General features: G+C 39.6%; 1 protein-coding gene across 1 annotated transcript in view; it reads left to right on the forward strand.

The window, feature by feature from the left end:
* Positions 1 to 384: 384 nt before the first annotated feature.
* Positions 385 to 17,575, forward strand: part of KIF3A (kinesin family member 3A) — a 42,310-nt gene continuing 25,119 nt past the window's right edge. Inside the window, 5 exon segments of the mRNA XM_017872024.1 lie at positions 385 to 604; positions 3,516 to 3,789; positions 12,197 to 12,343; positions 12,482 to 12,564; positions 16,068 to 16,173. Of these exon segments, the coding sequence (XP_017727513.1) occupies positions 599 to 604; positions 3,516 to 3,789; positions 12,197 to 12,343; positions 12,482 to 12,564; positions 16,068 to 16,173 (616 nt within the window). The 5' untranslated portion in view covers positions 385 to 598.

Below are 17,575 nucleotides of genomic sequence, written 5' to 3' on the forward strand. Positions count from 1 at the left end.
ACACGTATAAAAATCCCACTCTGTGCCAGGCTCTGTGTAGGCTCTGGAGATACATGTGAAAATACTAAACAACCTCCTTAAGAGCTCACTTTCTAATGGTAAGACAGGTCATGAGGAAGTTAGCAATCAAGCGAGGTCACGTAGGTGAGGTCTTTAACTCTTCGGATGAGAGAAAATGTACAATTGCTATTACTGATTTTAACATTCCGGGTATTGCAAGGGCCAGCAGACGGGCCTAAGAGCTGCTACTCCTCCCATTCCGGGGCTGCCAGGTTATCTCAGCGTCAATGCGGGCCGCATTTCTAGCGCAGCAGAATGGCAGCATTGCGCACGCGCGGCCTCTGTCTGGAGTCTTCGGAGATGGACTCGGAAAGCCGACGCGCAGGCGTAATTCAAGGGCCGTGAGAGTCTGAGACTGGGCTTGGGGCGGGGCGAGCTCGGAATGCGGCTGCGCACTGGGCGCTCTCGCCCGGGAAGCCGCAGTCTCGAGAGCGCTAACGAGGTGCTTCGATAGTCTCTGGCCAGCCTTTCTGCGCACCCGGTGTCGTTGCGCTGCACCCCGGGCGGGGACGTCCGCCGGGCACGGGAGGGAGCCAAGATGCCGGTGAGGAGAATCGCTTCGCTTCTGGGGTTTCTTCTCATCCTCGCGGCCTGGCCCGGGGGCGCGGCCGTTGCCATGGAGGCGCGGAGCAGGCTGGCGGCCTGGGTGGGGCGGGGCAGCCTCGGCAGTGCGGTGGAGGTGGTTGGAGAGCCTGGCTAGTCAGCCCCGGGGCCGCGGACGTCCGGCCGGCCTCGAGAGGGACCTGGGAGCAGGCCCTGCCGCCCTGGTCGCTGCTGCATCCCGTGGGGCCTGCGCCGCTTATCAAAAAGGCGCTGTGCTGGAGGATGCTCTCTGGCTCGCAGCCCTGCCTGCTGAGCGGGGCGCTTAGGGGTGGCCACGGAGGGTCTCTGGATGCTCCACACGTCGTGAGGCCTTTGCGCCTCGGAGCAAGCTCAGGGAGGCAGCGGAGCGAAGGCTGCCTGCCCCTATTCCGAGCCCCAGACTCCGACTCTCCTAGCCTGGAGCTGTCATTTCTCTTGTGGCGCTTTAGCTTATGATGCAGAATGAAACCTGTAGGTGTCTTTGTGTGTGTGGCGGTGTTACGTTTATCTTCCAGGATTTCACAGATTGTTATCGTGAACTTAATAATGGGGCCTTGTAAGACCCCTTGTTAGGGGTCATGGAGGAAAATTGAGCCATGGCCGCTTATTTAGTGGTTGTGAAGCCTGGCATAATTATTTAATCTATCTGGGTGCTTAGTTCCCAAGTAAACTTTACCTCATGGGGTTGTTATCCGCGTGAAATAATGCACAGGAGACTGGAAGGACAGTGCTTGACATTTAAGGTTAAACGCTCTATATTTGTACCTGTTCACTGCTTTCAAGTTTTTAATTCAATAAATATTGGGCACCAACCACGTGCTAGGCCCTGAAAATACAACATTGAGCAAAACCAGTCAGGTTCTTGAACTTGGAAAGAGAGAGGCTTGCCTTCTTGGGCAGAGGTGAAAATCATACATATTTACAGAAATAAGACACAAAACCTTAATGAATGAAGTGGGTGGATGTCCTACAATAGAGAGAAGTAGATTCTGGTGAATTGGAAAGTATTGCCATGTAAGAATGATGGTCTGCAGATGATAACAGGTCATTTTTTTTTCCTCCCAAGAAGAGGCTTTAGAAATTATTTTTGTGAAATTTCTTAATTTTAGCAACTAATTCAGAAGGTCTTTAAATACTATGAACCGAACAAAAGAAATGTGTGGGCTGAATTGAGCCTCTTGACTACATGTTTGCAACCTCCGGTGTAGACAGAAAGACATTAATCAAATAAGGAACAAGCAAAAGTAAAATTTGTGTCCAGGAAGGGGAGAGCAGGGTGCTCTCTGAGCCTATAAGAGTATTTGACCTAGTCAGGAAGTTTTCCCAGGTGAAGTGGCTGTTGAGTTCTGAAGGATAAGTAGATGTTAGCTAAATGAAGAGGCCACTGAAGATGGTTCTAGGTAGAAGAAACAGCACATGGTAGGCCGGTGGTGAGGAGCCTGGTGACAATAAAAGGCCAAGAAGCTCAATGTGGCTGTGGCATGGATGAGCCAGGCAGAATATCTTGTGAAATAAGCCCAGAGAAGCAGACATGGGTGGAAGCCAGACCTTACAGACCACCTTAAGGATTCTGGGTTTTGTCCTGAGATCTATGGGAAACCACTGAAGAATTTTTAAGTAGGAGAGCGACATGATTAGATTTGTGTTGACACTAACCGCTATTTGGAGAATAGGCAGTAGAGCAATCTAATTAGATTCAGGAATATAGTTAGGAGGCAGCAATCCGCGGCCAAGATGATGGTGATTTAGACTAGTGTGATGAAGGTAGAGATAGATAGAAGTGTATTGTACTGATATAATCTGTTACTTGTCAGTGACAATGTCAAAGTCAATGACAATGGCTTGTATTTGTTTCTCTTTAATGCTTAGAAGAGAATCTGAAACAGTAGGACTTTAACAAGTATCTGTTCAACTAAACTGTCCTCTTCACTTCAATAATGGAATTGTGTTTCATTATATTTTCTTAATCATAAAATTTCAGAAATAGCTGAGTGCGGTGGCTCACGCCTGTAATCTCAGCACTTTGGGAGGCCAAGGTGGGTGGATCACTTGAGGTCAGGAGTTTGAGACCAGCCTGGCCAACAGAATGAAACCTCATCTCTACTAAAAATACAAAAATTAGCTGGGCGTGGTGATGGACGCCTGTAATCCCAGCTGCTGGGGAGGCTGAGGCAGCAGAATCGCTTGAGCCTGGGAGGCAGAGATTGCAGGGAGCCGAGATCATGCCACTGCACTCCAGCCTGGGTGACAGAGTGAGACTCTGTCTCAAAAATAAGAAAAAAAAACATTCAGAAATGGAAACTTTACATGCACAAATGCTCATAAGGTTGGGTAATATAAGGCATTTTTCTTTGCCATTAGACTTTGATTTCTGTTTTTATCTTATTGTTGTCTTCTGTAGAGAAGGCATGTATGGATATATTACATAATAAAAACCATTTTACAGATGCATGATAGGGAATAAAACTAAAGTCTCAGGGGGAAACAGAGGTCCTACTATATTCTTGAGTTAAAGTTGTTAACCATAGTCACATGTGTTTTTCTACAGGCAGGAAACGCTGGGTCAGAGACTTTTGGGCAGAAAGACAATATAGAATATACTGGTTCAGTTTCTCCTTGTACAGCCTTTGCCACAAATGTAAACTAGATTTTCTCTCCCTTTTATGTTTTAAAAGAAACTTTGTTCCTTTTTATATCTTTTAATAAACTTTTCACCTATATGTAAGATCTTTAATTGCATTTAACAAATACAAAGTGTTTAATGTGTGCGAGGCACTGAGGTGGCAAAGTAGCCTTTTAAAATTTATACATTTAATCTGTTGAGGGTAAAAATAAATGTTCTTTTCATTATTTGTAAATATTATCTCCAACAGATCAATAAATCAGAGAAGCCAGAAAGCTGCGATAATGTGAAGGTTGTTGTTAGGTGCCGGCCCCTCAATGAGAGAGAGAAATCAATGTGCTACAAACAGGCTGTCAGCGTGGATGAGATGAGGGGAACTATCACTGTACATAAGACTGATTCTTCCAATGAACCTCCAAAGACATTTACTTTTGATACTGTTTTTGGACCAGAGAGTAAACAACTTGATGTTTATAACTTAACTGCAAGACCTATTATTGATTCTGTACTTGAAGGCTACAATGGTAAGTGAATATTTACTTTTTTAAAAACACCCTTATTGAGACATAATTAACGTGCCATAAATTCACCTATTGCAACTGTGCAGTTTGATGAGTGTAGTAAATGTATACAGTTATGAAACCATCATCACAATCCAGCTTTAGAACACCATTGTCATCCCCAAAAGTTCCTTTATGTCCATTTGCAGACCCATCCCCAAGCAACTATTGATCTGCTTTCTGTCACTATAATTTTGCCTTTTCTTGAAATGTCATATAATATGTCACCTTGTTTATCTGTTTTCTTTCACATCAAATAATGTTGTTGAAGTTTATCCTACTAGGATTTTCATAGGGATTGTGTTGAATTGTCATTCTGACAACTTCTCTCCATTTATTTATATCTTAATTTCTCTCATCTGTATTTTGTAGCTTTTAGTGTACAAGTCTTGTACTTGTTTTGATTAATTTGTTCCTAAGTATTTTTTTGATGTTATTGTGAATAGGATTGCTTTCATAATTTCAATTTTGGATTGTACATTACTAATATATAGAGATGAAATTGATTTCTTTAGATAGCTTTTGCGATAAAATATCAGTCCATGAACATGATACTTCTCTCCATTTAAAACGTTGAAACATTAATTAATTATGGACAGGGTCTTGCTCTGTTGCCCAGGCTGGAGTACAGTGGTGCGGTCATAGCTTACTGCAGCCTTGAACTCCTGGGCTGAAGCTATCCTCTCCCTTCTGCCTCCTGAGTAACGAGAACTACAGCTATGCACCACCACACTTGGCTAATTTTTTTGTTTTTGTGAAAACCGGGTCTTGCTGTGTTGCTCAGTCAGGTCTCGAACTCCTAGGCTCAAGCAATCTCCTACTGAGGCCTTTCAAAGCACTGTGATTTCACATGTCAGCTACCATGTCCAGCTTCTCTCCATTTATTTATGTCTTAATTTCTCTCATCTGTATTTTGTAGCTTTTAGTGTACAAGTCTTGTACTTGTTTTGATTAATTTATTCCTAAGTATTTTTTTGATGTTATTGTGAATAGGATTGCTTTCATAATTTCAATTTTGGATTGTACGTTACTAATATATAGAGATGAAATTGATTTCTTTAGATAGCTTTTGCAATAAATTCAAATATCAAATTTATGATTTTAACCATTTTACATTTTACAGTTCATAGGTTTTTAGTTCATTTACAGTGTTGTGCAGCTGTCACCACTGTCTGTTTCCAGAACATTTCTATCACTCCAAAAAGAAACCCTGCATCCATTAGCAGTCACTCCCAATCCATTACCACCTCCCTTCCCCCAACCCAGCAACTACTAATTTACTGTCTATATCTATTCTATGAGTTTGCCTGTTCTAGACATTTTCTGTAAGTGGAGTTATATGCTATGTGGCCTTTTGTGAATAACTTATTTCACTTACAGTGTTTTCAAGCTTCATCCGTATTGTAACATATAAACATATATCAGCAATTCCTTCCTTTTTTTTTTTTTTTTTTTTTTTTTGAGACGAAGTCTCACTCTGTCGCCCAGGCTGGAGTACAGTGGCACAATCTCCACCTCCTGGGCTCACGCCATTCTCCTGCATCAGCCTCCCAAGTAGCTGGGACTACAGGTGCCCGCCAACACGCCCAGCTCATTTTTTGTGTTTTTAGTAGAGATGGGGTTTCACAGTGTTAGCCAGAATGGTCTTGATCTCCTGACCTCGTGATCTGCCCACCTTGGCCTCCCAAAGTGCTGGGATTATAGGCGTGAGCCACCGCGCCCGGCCTTTTTTTTTTTTTTTGAGATGGAGTCTTGCTCTGTCACCCAAGCTGGATTGCAGTGGTGCGATCTTGGCTCACTGCAACCTCTGCCTCCTGGGTTCAAGTGATTCTCCTGCCTCAGCCTCCCGAGTAGCTGGGGCTACAGGTGCCTGCCCGCCACCATGCCCAGCTAATTTTTATATTTTTAGTAGAGATGGTGGGTTTCACCATATTGGCCAGGCTGGTCTCGAACTCCTGACCTTGTGATCCACCCGCCTCGGCCTCCCAAAGTGCTGAGATTACAGGCGTGAGCCACTGCACACGGCCAGCAATTCATTACTTTTTATGTCTGAATAATATTGTATAGATATATCATATTTTGTTTATCCATTTATTAGTTGAACATTTGTTGTTTCTACTTTTTAGCTATTACAGATAATGTTACTTTGAACATTCTTTTACAGATTTTTGTGTGAAAGTATGTTTAGTTTCTCTTGGGTATATACCTAAGAGTGGAATTACTGGGTCACATGGTAACTCTTTAACGTTTTGAGGAGCTGCCAAACTTTTCTACAGTAGCTACACCATTTTCTCTTCCCATCAGCAAAGTGTGAGGTTTCTGATTTCTTCACATCTGTGCCAGCACTTGTTATTGTCTTTTTGATGACTGCCTTCTTAGTACCCACAGTTGATTTTTGTATATTGACCTGGTATCCTGCAACTTTGCTAAACTTGCTTATTAATTCTAGTAGTTTTTTTATGTTTTGGATTTTTTGTAAATTTTGTAGGATTTTCTCCATGTAAGAATATGTTGGACAGGCACAGTGGCTCACACCTGTAATCCCAGCACATTGGAGGCCAAGTCAGGCGGATCACGAGGTCAGGAGTTCAAAACCAGCCTGACCAACATGGTGAAACCCTGTCTCTACTAAAAATTAAAAAAACTAGCCAGGCATGGTGGCACGCACCTGTAATCCCAGCTACTTGGGAGGCTGGGACAGGAGAATCACTTGAACCCTGGAGGCGGAGGTTGCAGTGAACCGAGATCGTGTCACTGCACTCCAGCCTGGGTGACAGGGCGAGACTCTCTCAAAACAAACAAACAAAAAAGGGCTGGGCGCGGTGGCTCACGCCTGTAATCCCAGCACTTTGGGAGGCCGAGGCAGGAGGATCACGAGGTCAGGAGATTGAGACCATCCTGGCTAACACGGTAAAACCCCATCTCTACTAAACAAAATACAAAAAGTTAGCCGGCTGTGGTGGCGGGCGCCTGTAGTACCAGCTACTTGGGAGGCTGAGGCAGGAGAATGGCGTGAACCCAGGAGGCGGGGCTTGCAGTGAGCCGAGATCGCACCACTGCATTCCAGCCTGGGCGACAGAGCAAGACTCTGTCTCAAAAAAAAAAATGTCGTTTGCAAGTAAAGACAGTTTTTACTTTGTCCTTTCCAATCTCCTTAAATTTATTTTTGTTTCCTGATAGCACCTGGAGACTAGAACCTCCAGTAAATGTTGACTAGAAATGGTGAGGGTGGACACTTTGGTCTTGTTCCTGATCTTAGGGAAAGTGCATTCATTCTTTCACCAGTATGATGATGTCTGTAGATTTTAACAGATACCCTTTGTAAGTTTGAGGAAGTTCCCTTCTGTTCTTAGTTTGCTGAGAGTTTTTGGATTGTATATTGTATATTTTGTCAAATATCATTTTTTTCTGCACCTATTGAAATAATCTTTTTTTAAAGGTTTGTTAATATGGTAAATGAGATTGATTGATTTTTGAATGTGAAACTAGCTTTGCTACTTGGTCATGATGCATTGTTCTGTTCATATATTGTTAGATTTATTTGCTAAATTAAACAAATTTTGGCATCCATGTTCATAAGGGATGCAAGTATGTAGTTTTCTTCTAATGCCTTTTTCTGGTTTGGGTATTGTGATAATGCTAGTTTCATAGAATGAGTTAGAAAGTATCCCCTTTTCAGTTTTCTAGAATAATTTGTTTAGAAGTGGTATTATTTCTTAAATGTTTGGTAGAATTCATCAGTGAAGCCATCTGGGCTTGAAGTTTTCTTTGTGGGAAGGTTTTCGACTATTGATTCAATTGTTTAATAGACATAAGACTATTCAGATTATGTATTTTTTCTTTTCCTTTTTTAGTCAGGGTCTCACTCTGTTACCCAGGCTGGAGTACAGTGGCACAATCACAGCTCACTGCAACCTCGACTTCCTGGGCTTAAGCAATCCTCCCACCTCAGCCTCCCCAATAACTGAGACTACAGGTGTGTGCTGCCATGCCTGGCTAATTTTTTCTATTATTATTATTTTTTTTCTTGAAACAGGGTCTCTATCGCCCAGGCTGGAGTGCAGTGGTGTGATCATGGCTCCCTGTAGCCTCTACCTCCCGGCTCAAGCAATCCTCCCACTTCAGCTCCCTGAGTAGGTGGGACTATATGTGTGTGCCACCACACCATGCCCAGCTAATTTTAATTTTTTTTTTTTTTTGGTAGAGATAAGAAACTATGTTTCCTAAGCTGGTCTTGAACTCCTGGACTCAACCAGTCCTCCCATCTCAGCCTCGCAAGGCACTGGGATTACAGGCATGAGCTACCATGCCCGGCCAGGTTATCTATTTTTTCTTTTTTTTTTTGAGACAGAGTCTTGCTCTGTTGCCCAGGCTGGAGTGCAGTGGCACAGTCTCGCCTCACTGCAGCCTCTGCTTCCCCGGGTTCCAGAGATTCTCCTCCTGTCTCAGCCACCTGGGTAGCTGGGATTACAGGCACACGCCACCATGTCTGGCTAATTTTTGTATTTTTAGTAGGGACAGGCTTCACCATGTTGGTCAGGCTGGTCTCAAACTACTGACCTCAGGTGATCCGCCTGCCTTGGCCTCCCAGAGTGCTGGGATTACAGGCGGGAGCCACCGTGCCTGGTCAGTTTTTTCTTAAGTGAGGTTTGATAGCTTGTCTTTCACAGAATTAGTCTGTTTCATCTAAGTTGTCAAATTCATTGGCAAAAAGTTCTTTATACTATTCCCTTATTATTCTTGTAGTATGTTGAACATACTGGTATAACTTTTCTCATTCTTGATATTGGTAACTTACGTCTTTTCTTTCCTGATTAGTCTGACTAGAGGTTTATCAATCTTATCAGTCTTCTCAGAGAACCAGCTTTTGGTTTTATTAATTTTCTTTTTGTTTTTATGTTTCCTATTTCATCTATTTCTGCTCTGATCTTTATTTTTTTTTTCTCTTACTTACTTTGGGCTTACTTTCCTCTTTTCTTTCTACTTAAAGTGGAAGCTGAGGCCATTGTTTTGAGACCTTTTTTCCTAATATGGGAGTTTAATGCTATAGATTGCCACTGAGTGCTGTTTTAGTGTCATCCCACAGATTTTGACATACTGTGTTTTCATTTTCATGTAGTTCAAAATACTATTTTACCTCCTGATTTCTTCTTTGATCCTGGATTATTTAGAAATGTGTTAGTTTCCAAATATTTTTAGATTCTCTAGAGATTTTCGGTTATTGATTTCTAACTTAATCTCGGTTTAGTTAGAGAGCAACTTTATGTGCCTTGAATCTTTTTAAATTTATTAAGACTTGTTTTATGACCCAGAATATAGTTTTTCTTTTTGTTGTTGTTTTTTGTTTGTTTTTGTTTTTTTTCAAGACAAGGTCTCACCCTGTCACCCAGGCTGGAGTGCAGTGGCACTGTCATGACTCATTGCAGCCTCAACCTCCTGGATTCAAGTGATTCTCTCGCTTCAGCCTTCCAGTAGCTGAGACTACAGGCGCATCCCACCGTGCCTGGCTAATTTTTTTTTTTAATTTAGTTTTAATTTCAATTAAGTTTTTGGGGAACAGGGGATGTGTAGTTACATGAATAAGCTCTTTAGTGGTTATTTCTGAGATTTTGGTGCACCCATCACCCAAGCAGTGTACACTGTACCCAGTGTGTAGTCTTTTATCTCTCACCCCCCTCCCACTCTTTCCCCTGAGTTCCTAAAGTCCATTGTATCATTCTTACGCCTTTACATCCTCCTAGCTTAGCTCCCACTTGTAAGTGAGAATATACGATGTTTGGTTTTCCATTCCTGAGTTACTTCACTTAGAATAATAGTTTGTAGTCCCATCCGGGTTGCTGCCAGTGCCATTATTTCGTTCGTTTTTATGCACGCCTGGCTAATTTTTAAAATTTTTTGTAGAGATGGGGTCTCACTGGGTTGCCTAGGCTGGTCTTGAACTCCTGGGCTCGGGTGATTCTCCCACCTCAGCCTCTCAAAGTGCTGGGACTGTAGCATGAGCCACGGCACCCAGCCCAGAATATACTTTATTGTTTTTATTTATTTATTTATTGTATTTTTTGAGATAGAGTCTCACTCTGTCGCCCTGGCTAGAGTGCAGTGGTGCTGGCTGGAGTGCAATGGTGCAATCTTGGCTCACTGCAGCCTTCGCCTCCCAGGTTCAAGCAGTTCTTGTGTTTCACCTTCCCAAGTAGCTGGGACTGCAGGCGTGTGCCACCACACCTGGCTAATTTTTGTATTTTTAGTAGAGGTGGGGATTCACCGTGTTGGCCAGGCTGGTCTCAAACTCCTGACCTCAAGTGATCCGCCCTCCTTGGCCTCCCAAAGTTTTGGGATTATAGGCATGAGCCACCCCACCTGGCCATTGTTTATTATTTTTAAATAATATTAATAATAATAAATAGTGCCTATCTCTTAGGATTGGGATGAAAGTTAAATAAGAATGCAAACATAACTGGGAGGTACAGCTGTAACCCAGCTACTCAGGAGGCTGAGGCAGGAGGATTCTCTTGAGCCCAGGAGTTTGAGGTTGCAGTGAGCTGTGATTGTGCCACTGCACTCTAGTCTGAGTGACAGGGCAAGACCTCATCTCTTAAAAAAAAAAAAAAAAAAAGTAAAGTACATGACCTAGGACATAGCAAATTATCAGTAAGTGACAGCTTATGTTGTCCTTATAAAGCTTATTTTTTATTTAATAATTTAATGTGTCTATTCTGAAATGCAGTCTATGAGTTCATGATATTTTCCACTTCTTTGAGTGTAGTGTTATATTCCTAATAGCAGAGTTTGAAATATTTAGTCAGTTTGAAAAAATTGAGACTTTTTTGTTCCCGTGTGTAAAAAATGGCTTCTGGTATGATTCATTTATTTTCACAGAAAAGTCTGAAAAGTGTTATGGTTATTTTCACAAAAAAAAGTCTGAGAAAAGTTGAGGTTAACTGAATAGAGTAGTAATAGTTGAGGAACCATTTTCATATATGCCATCACATCCAAGGCTATCTTCTCTTACTATACTGTGTCCTGGCCAACTACTCCAGCTCTCTGTTTCCCCATATCTACCCTTGCTTTTCTCCAATTTTTCATCCACAATATAGCCATAGTGATCATGATGTCACTCCTCTGATTGAAAAATCATTCTATGGCTTCCTGTTGCTTTTAGGATAAGGTCTAAAAAGTTTAATATGGTCCTTATTACACTGTATGATTATGGCATTGTCAGTTTCTGTAGCTCTGCCTGCATCCACCTTCCCTTTCCATCTCTGTTTCTTCCATTCTGGTCTCATTTCAGTCCTCAAAATTTCCGTTCTTTTTCTTGCCTCTTACTGTCCACACTATTCCTATCTGATTCTTTCTTGTATTTCAGATCTAAACCTTACCTCTTCTGGAAAGTCCTCCCTGACCCCCTCTCCTTTTTCCCACTACAATTCCTCTGCCCAGTTGATGTCCCTGACTCCCATCTTGAACTCCGTGTTTCTCATTCTGAATACTCATTATCATGATAAACCCAAGATTATACACATCATAAGATTAAGGATTGTGTTTGTCTTGGTCACTCTGTCTCTAGTGCCTAGCACAATGCCAAACTCAGGTGTGGTACGTATTTGTTGAATGAATGAATTTAGGTATTTAGAAAGTTGAGATTTTATCTGTAATTACCTGTAATAAATTGTATTGTCATCTTTTTGTTAACTCTGTTTCTTACAGTTGTTCCTTTAAAACAATTGTTTAAAAACACATTTATTTTAGGACTAAGAAAAAAAGCTATCATTTTACTGGTACTTTCTGTGAGATATTGTGTTGGTTACTTGAAGGAAATTGTCTCATTTGGTTCTTACTATCAATGGCGAGTTTTCTTATCCCCATTTTACTGTTGATTTACTATCAGTGGCGAGTTTTCTTATCCCCATTTTACCGTTGAGGAGACAGTCTCTGGGTAGATAACTTGTCCAAGGTCAGTGGCTAAAAAGTTGCAGATGTGATTTGAGACAGGTCTTTCCGCTCTAGAGCCTGTATTCTTTTCCTGTGCTTATACTACCTTCTCCAGTTTAATGTCCACAATAAGTACTTTATATATACATGATAAGAAATGTCTCATAATTAGATATATTGGAAGATTTTGCATTTAGGGCTTGGGGTGCTTTTATTAATTATTAGGAATATTTCTCATTGACTCTGGTGCTGTAACAGTGCTTTGTGCATGGGGTACAGAATACACAGTGTAATTGTTGATAATAAAGGTGAAACTTGTGCGAGAATAAATTTTGAATCCAGGGAAGAAATTATGTCACAGTGTCAAAGGAATTAATTTTAAGAGATATTGTTCTGTAGCATTAGACTTTAAGAAGTAACTGGTTCTCTTCATCATTTTCAGGGACTATTTTTGCATATGGACAAACTGGAACAGGCAAAACTTTTACCATGGAAGGTGTTCGAGCTGTTCCTGAACTTAGAGGAATAATTCCCAATTCATTTGCTCACATATTTGGTCATATTGCAAAAGCAGAGGGTGATACAAGGTAAAAGGGAATTCTTTTATTTTCTAGTATTGAAAAGTACAAACACAGAAAAGGCACATAGGTATAAATTTTATAAACATGTTTTAAAATGGCTCTTATTCCACTCTCCTTGACTTTTAAAATGATGTTTTATTTATAGATTTTGGTTCGAGTGTCTTACTTGGAAATATATAATGAAGAAGTTCGTGACCTTTTGGGCAAGGATCAGACACAAAGGTTAGAGGTAAGGATAATTGAAATTGGTGGAGTACTTTTCCAAAGCAATAGAATGTTTACTAAATTAAGGTCCCCTTCTTTTTTTAAACAGAAGTTGCTTTTATATTTTAAATAACCTAGTACATATATAATGTCATACATCTGCAGACATATCTGGGGATAAATTACTGAAGCAGGATTGCTGAGTCAGGTGGTAAATGATTGATAAATTTGATATTGCTGCATACTTCAGTACTTTAAGATGTGAGACATACAGCAAGGAAAAGGTTAATACTGGAATTTTAGTTGGATTGCATCACCAGTAAAATAGAGGAGAATAACATATGTACAGTAACATGTAGAACAGCAGTAGCTGCCGTTGTAGAATAGTATAGAGCATGTGTAGAACAGCAGCCAGCGTTGCTGAGCTCTTGTAATGTGATATAGGCATTCATTGCAGTAATTGATGGTTGTTGGTAGTAGTAAATAATTAATTTCATTTAATCTTCCCAGCAGTTCGATTTCAGTGATGTGGAAACTGAAATTTAGAGGAGTTTCTTGACTTGCTCAAGGTCACATAGCAAGTGAATGGCAGTATCATCTAGGATTAAGAAGGTGGTTGTAGCAGTCTGCCGTCTTAGCTTGAATTCTGGCTCTGATCTTAAGCAAGTTACTTAATATCTGTGAGCCTTGGTTTGGCCATAAAAATGGAAATAATAATGGTATCTACTTCATAGGATTATTACCAACGCTAACAGATCAAAGTGTTTAAATCAATGCCTGACATAAAATAATAAATATTAGCTTTTTTTTTCTTTTTGAGTTGACTGCATAAACTGAGTTTTTGGAGCAATGTATTATAGTGTTAAGGATTGTTTGTGCTTGTTGGACCTTCATGAAGCCTTATTCTCTGATACCATTTATATAGCAAATATAGAAACAAATTCTTTGTTGCTAGTTTTCAACTTTAGTTGTGATTAATTCTGTGCTTTCATGTCCTAAAAAATTTGTTGTCTTATGCAAATTCTAGGAAAAAATCATTTGGAAAGAACATTTCCATTTTTGTACCAGTAATTATAGATCAGATTTATTCTCAGGAAGATTCTTGTCAATGATTCTCAACTCTGTTAGACCCAGGGCTTCTTTCTAAATAACGTACATTTTGTAATGCTCTTTTGACTGTCCTGAAATAAAATTCATAAGTGACATTAATAAAATCTACGTATACACGTACTTTAAAAAAAATTGATATACTACCTACCATAATATAAAGGAGACTACAAGTAATTAAAAATAAATGCTAGTATTTAGGTATGTAAATGCTTAGATGTGACCACACTTGATGACATAATAAAATAGAGGCATATAGAATCAAAATTGTAACAGCTACAAATGCAGTGTCAACAGGTATGTTGTATTGTTGATCTAAACCCCTTGATTGGTGTTATTGTCAATGACATGGTCTTTTAAAATAGTGACTAGCTCTTGGTAGAGTTTGGAGCAAAATAAAGTACAATTCTTTCCTCAGTTTTTCTGTGTTCTCATATTATTGCTATATGGAAAAGCACTTTGTCTTTATATGTGAAATAAAGTTACATATGACAGACCCAGATATAATTATCTGGGTCTAGACTCAAATAATTATAAGTAGTTTTTTTTTTTACCATGTGAATATCTGGTAGGACATGCAGAATTGTGTGGGACAGTTCTTCACTGGGTGAGACTGTCCCACTTATTTCAGGATATTTAGTATCCCTGGTCCCTGCCTGTCAATACTACAGTGTCCTCAAGTGAACCAGAAACTCTTACACAAATTTCTAAAACATTCTAGGACAAGAGGGTAACTGCTTCCATTGAGATCCATTGTTATAAACTGTGTTTGTCATAGATATTGAATTTCTATGTTTTTTATGATAAAAATTCTTTGGTAGCATTTCCATCCAGTTTTTTAACTTTCACAGATTTGGAATTATATTTTCTTTCTTCATCTTTCATATTTAATCAGTTATTAGTTGAATACACTTATTAATCAAATTTTGAATTAGTATCATATAGTGATTGGAAAAGACCACTAGTCTGCAGACAGATGTCACTTTGAAGAATGTCTGTTTTCAGTCTGCAGTGAGAATGAATACAAAACTGAGAGTAGTTGCTTAAAACTTTCATAGCAATTTGACATTGCCATGGCATCCAAGTGCATGATTTTTGTATTTTACAAAATTATCATATTACAAATATATACATCCCTTATCACAGATTTTTTGAGAAGCATTGATATAGACCAGTAGTTTTCAAACCTTTTAAAAGGTGTAAAGCATTTAAACACTTTCATCAAACCAGACCTTATGTGGAAGCTCAATGTGTAAAATTCATGAAAGTGCCCTTCTCTTTAGAACTTCTCTGGGACTGAAGACCCCTGAACTCCTACAGTGGCCTCCTCAGTGCCACTGTGGACCCTCTAGGGCTTTTCAGAGCAAGGTGTGAAATCCACTGGTTTATAGAGATCATCACACTTTTTTTTTTTTTTACTACTAATAAAATTAGGGCTTAATTTATATCCCATGACAGATAAAGGATTTTTCCTAATTTGTAAATGTATCTTATCAATTGTTATAAAAGGTGCGCGCGCACACACACACACACACACAACATTGAAAATCAACAACTGGAATGTTGAGTGCGCTTATAACTTTTTCTCCTGGAATTGTTTATCACATTTTCGTTTGTCTTTGATGTCTATGAGGTTTTCCTACCTGTGGAATGGTTTTTCCCACTGGCAGCCACAGACTTCTGCCTCAGTTTCACTTTTCATTCTGTTGGTTTGTAGAGGTGACTCTGTACCTTCAAAGTGAATTTTGTTTATACAACGCCACTTGTATTTTAGGTAAATCCATCCTAAATATCTTTTCAAATTTGGTTAAAATTCTTATAAGGTAATTCACAGAAAGATCCTATTTTAACATTGATACCGTAGATCTGATTATTTCCCTCAGTTGCTTGAAATTCTCCAAATTATTCTTACCATAAAGACCAAAAACTACTCTAAACTTGTCTCTGCCTTCCTATATAACCAGATACCTCACCTGTTTTTCCCTGTTTCCTGCTCTCTCCAACCACATTGTCTTTTTCGGTTAGTTGTTAACTGCCTACTTTTTTCTTATTTCAGGGTTCTTGCACGTTTTCTCTTCTCCTACCTCAATTGACTGTCTACCTCCTTTTTACTTAAAGAAATTTTAGCTTAAACATCATCTTGGGGAATTTTATCCTATCTCCTTAACTAGCTTAGTGTTCTGTACTTTTTCTTTATTTTTCTTCATGTCATCACAATTGAAATAAAATAATTTTTGTGTGTACTTATTCATTTGTATGTTTTTTCTATAGACTGACATCTCCATGCGTGTAGGAACAGTGTCTGTCTTACTCATTGCTATATCCCCCCTGTCTAGTAGAGTGTCCAACACATAGGAGATCCTCAATAAATAACTGTGGGATAGTTATTGATATAGTATGAAGTCTTAATTTTTTTTTTAGGTTAAAGAAAGACCTGATGTGGGAGTTTATATCAAAGATTTATCAGCTTATGTGGTAAATAATGCTGATGATATGGATAGAATTATGACGCTAGGCCACAAAAATCGTAAGTATAGTATACGTGTAATTGTGATTAAGCATCTGTGTGTTGAGTAGGCTGGTTTAGAAGCAAATTTGGTATGGCACTTTGCCCTGTAGAGACTGGAATTTTTAGGTTTCTTGAAAACCATTCCACTTTGATTATTTTCCATGTAGAGAGCATATATGAATGAAAGATAGCACAAATCATTTTCCATGCCAAGCAAAATTTTGTTTCTTTTTAGTAGTGCCAATCTATGCAACTCTTATACAGCTGTCTCTTGGTAGCTATAATAGTAAAACTGGTAATGTTTATTGAGCTCTTAGTGGAGAGTGTTGTGCTAAGTGCTTTATAAGAATGCTCTCTTAGTCCTCACGGGAGACTATGAAGATATTAAATTCTTACTTTATGAATGAAGAAAGTGAGACTTAGTTTAAGTAACTTGTCTAAGTACTATAACTACTAAGTGGTAGAGTGTGTGATCACACCTAAGCTATAGCCACGCACGGTGGCTCATGCCTGTGATTCCAGCAACTCGGGAGGCTGAACTGGGAGGATCATTTGAGGTCAGGGGTTTGAGACCAGCCTGGGCAATAGGGAGCCTCTGTCCTCAAGAAACCTACCTGGAAGAAACCCAAAAAACCTAGGCCAGTAGTCTGCATTAAGTAGGCATTATAATGCTTCCCTTTTGTTGACAAGCAAAACAAAATTTAAATTAAAATATTATGTTCTTTTTAGTAATTGTGTCAAGTTTTTAGTCTAAAGAGTAAGAAGCTTCAGCAATGTTATACAGATGCCTCAAACCTAGTACTGGTGATGCAGCTAATAGCAATTAGAAATTAGAGGTGAAAAGGCCGGGCACGGTGGCTTATGCCTGTAATCCCAGCACTTTGGGAGGCTGACGTGGGTGGATCACTTGTTTAAGACCAGCCTGGCCAACATGGTGAAACGTCTCTACTAAAAATACAAAAATTAGCTGGGAGTGGTGGTGGGTACCTATAATCCCAGTTACTCGGGAGGCTGTGGCAGGAGAATCGTTTTAACCAGGGAGGCAGAAGTTGCAGTGAGCTGAGATCGTGCCACTGCACTCCAACTTGGGCAACACAGCAACCAAAAAAAAAAAAAAAGATTAGAGGTAGAAGATGAGAAATAGGAAATGAAAAATTTTTATAAGTTTCTATGACTTGACCATAGATCTGTCAAACCTAAGGAAATCAAACAAAAAAACTTCAAAATCAATTACATTCTTATGAACCAATTAATAGAAAAGACAAATCTTAATAGAAAATTAGCGAAAATATGTATTTTATTTGTAGAAGAACTAAACACAGCAGTAAGTATGTGAAAGGCTGTTTAACTTCATAAGTAATCAGGAAAATGCTAAAATGAGAGAGAGAGAGAGAGAGAGATGTTTCACCCATCAGATTGG

Source organism: Rhinopithecus bieti, unplaced genomic scaffold, assembly GCF_001698545.2.
Source record: "Rhinopithecus bieti isolate Rb0 unplaced genomic scaffold, ASM169854v2 scaffold_5889, whole genome shotgun sequence".
In the NCBI taxonomy this organism is placed as follows: Eukaryota; Metazoa; Chordata; class Mammalia; order Primates; family Cercopithecidae; genus Rhinopithecus; species Rhinopithecus bieti.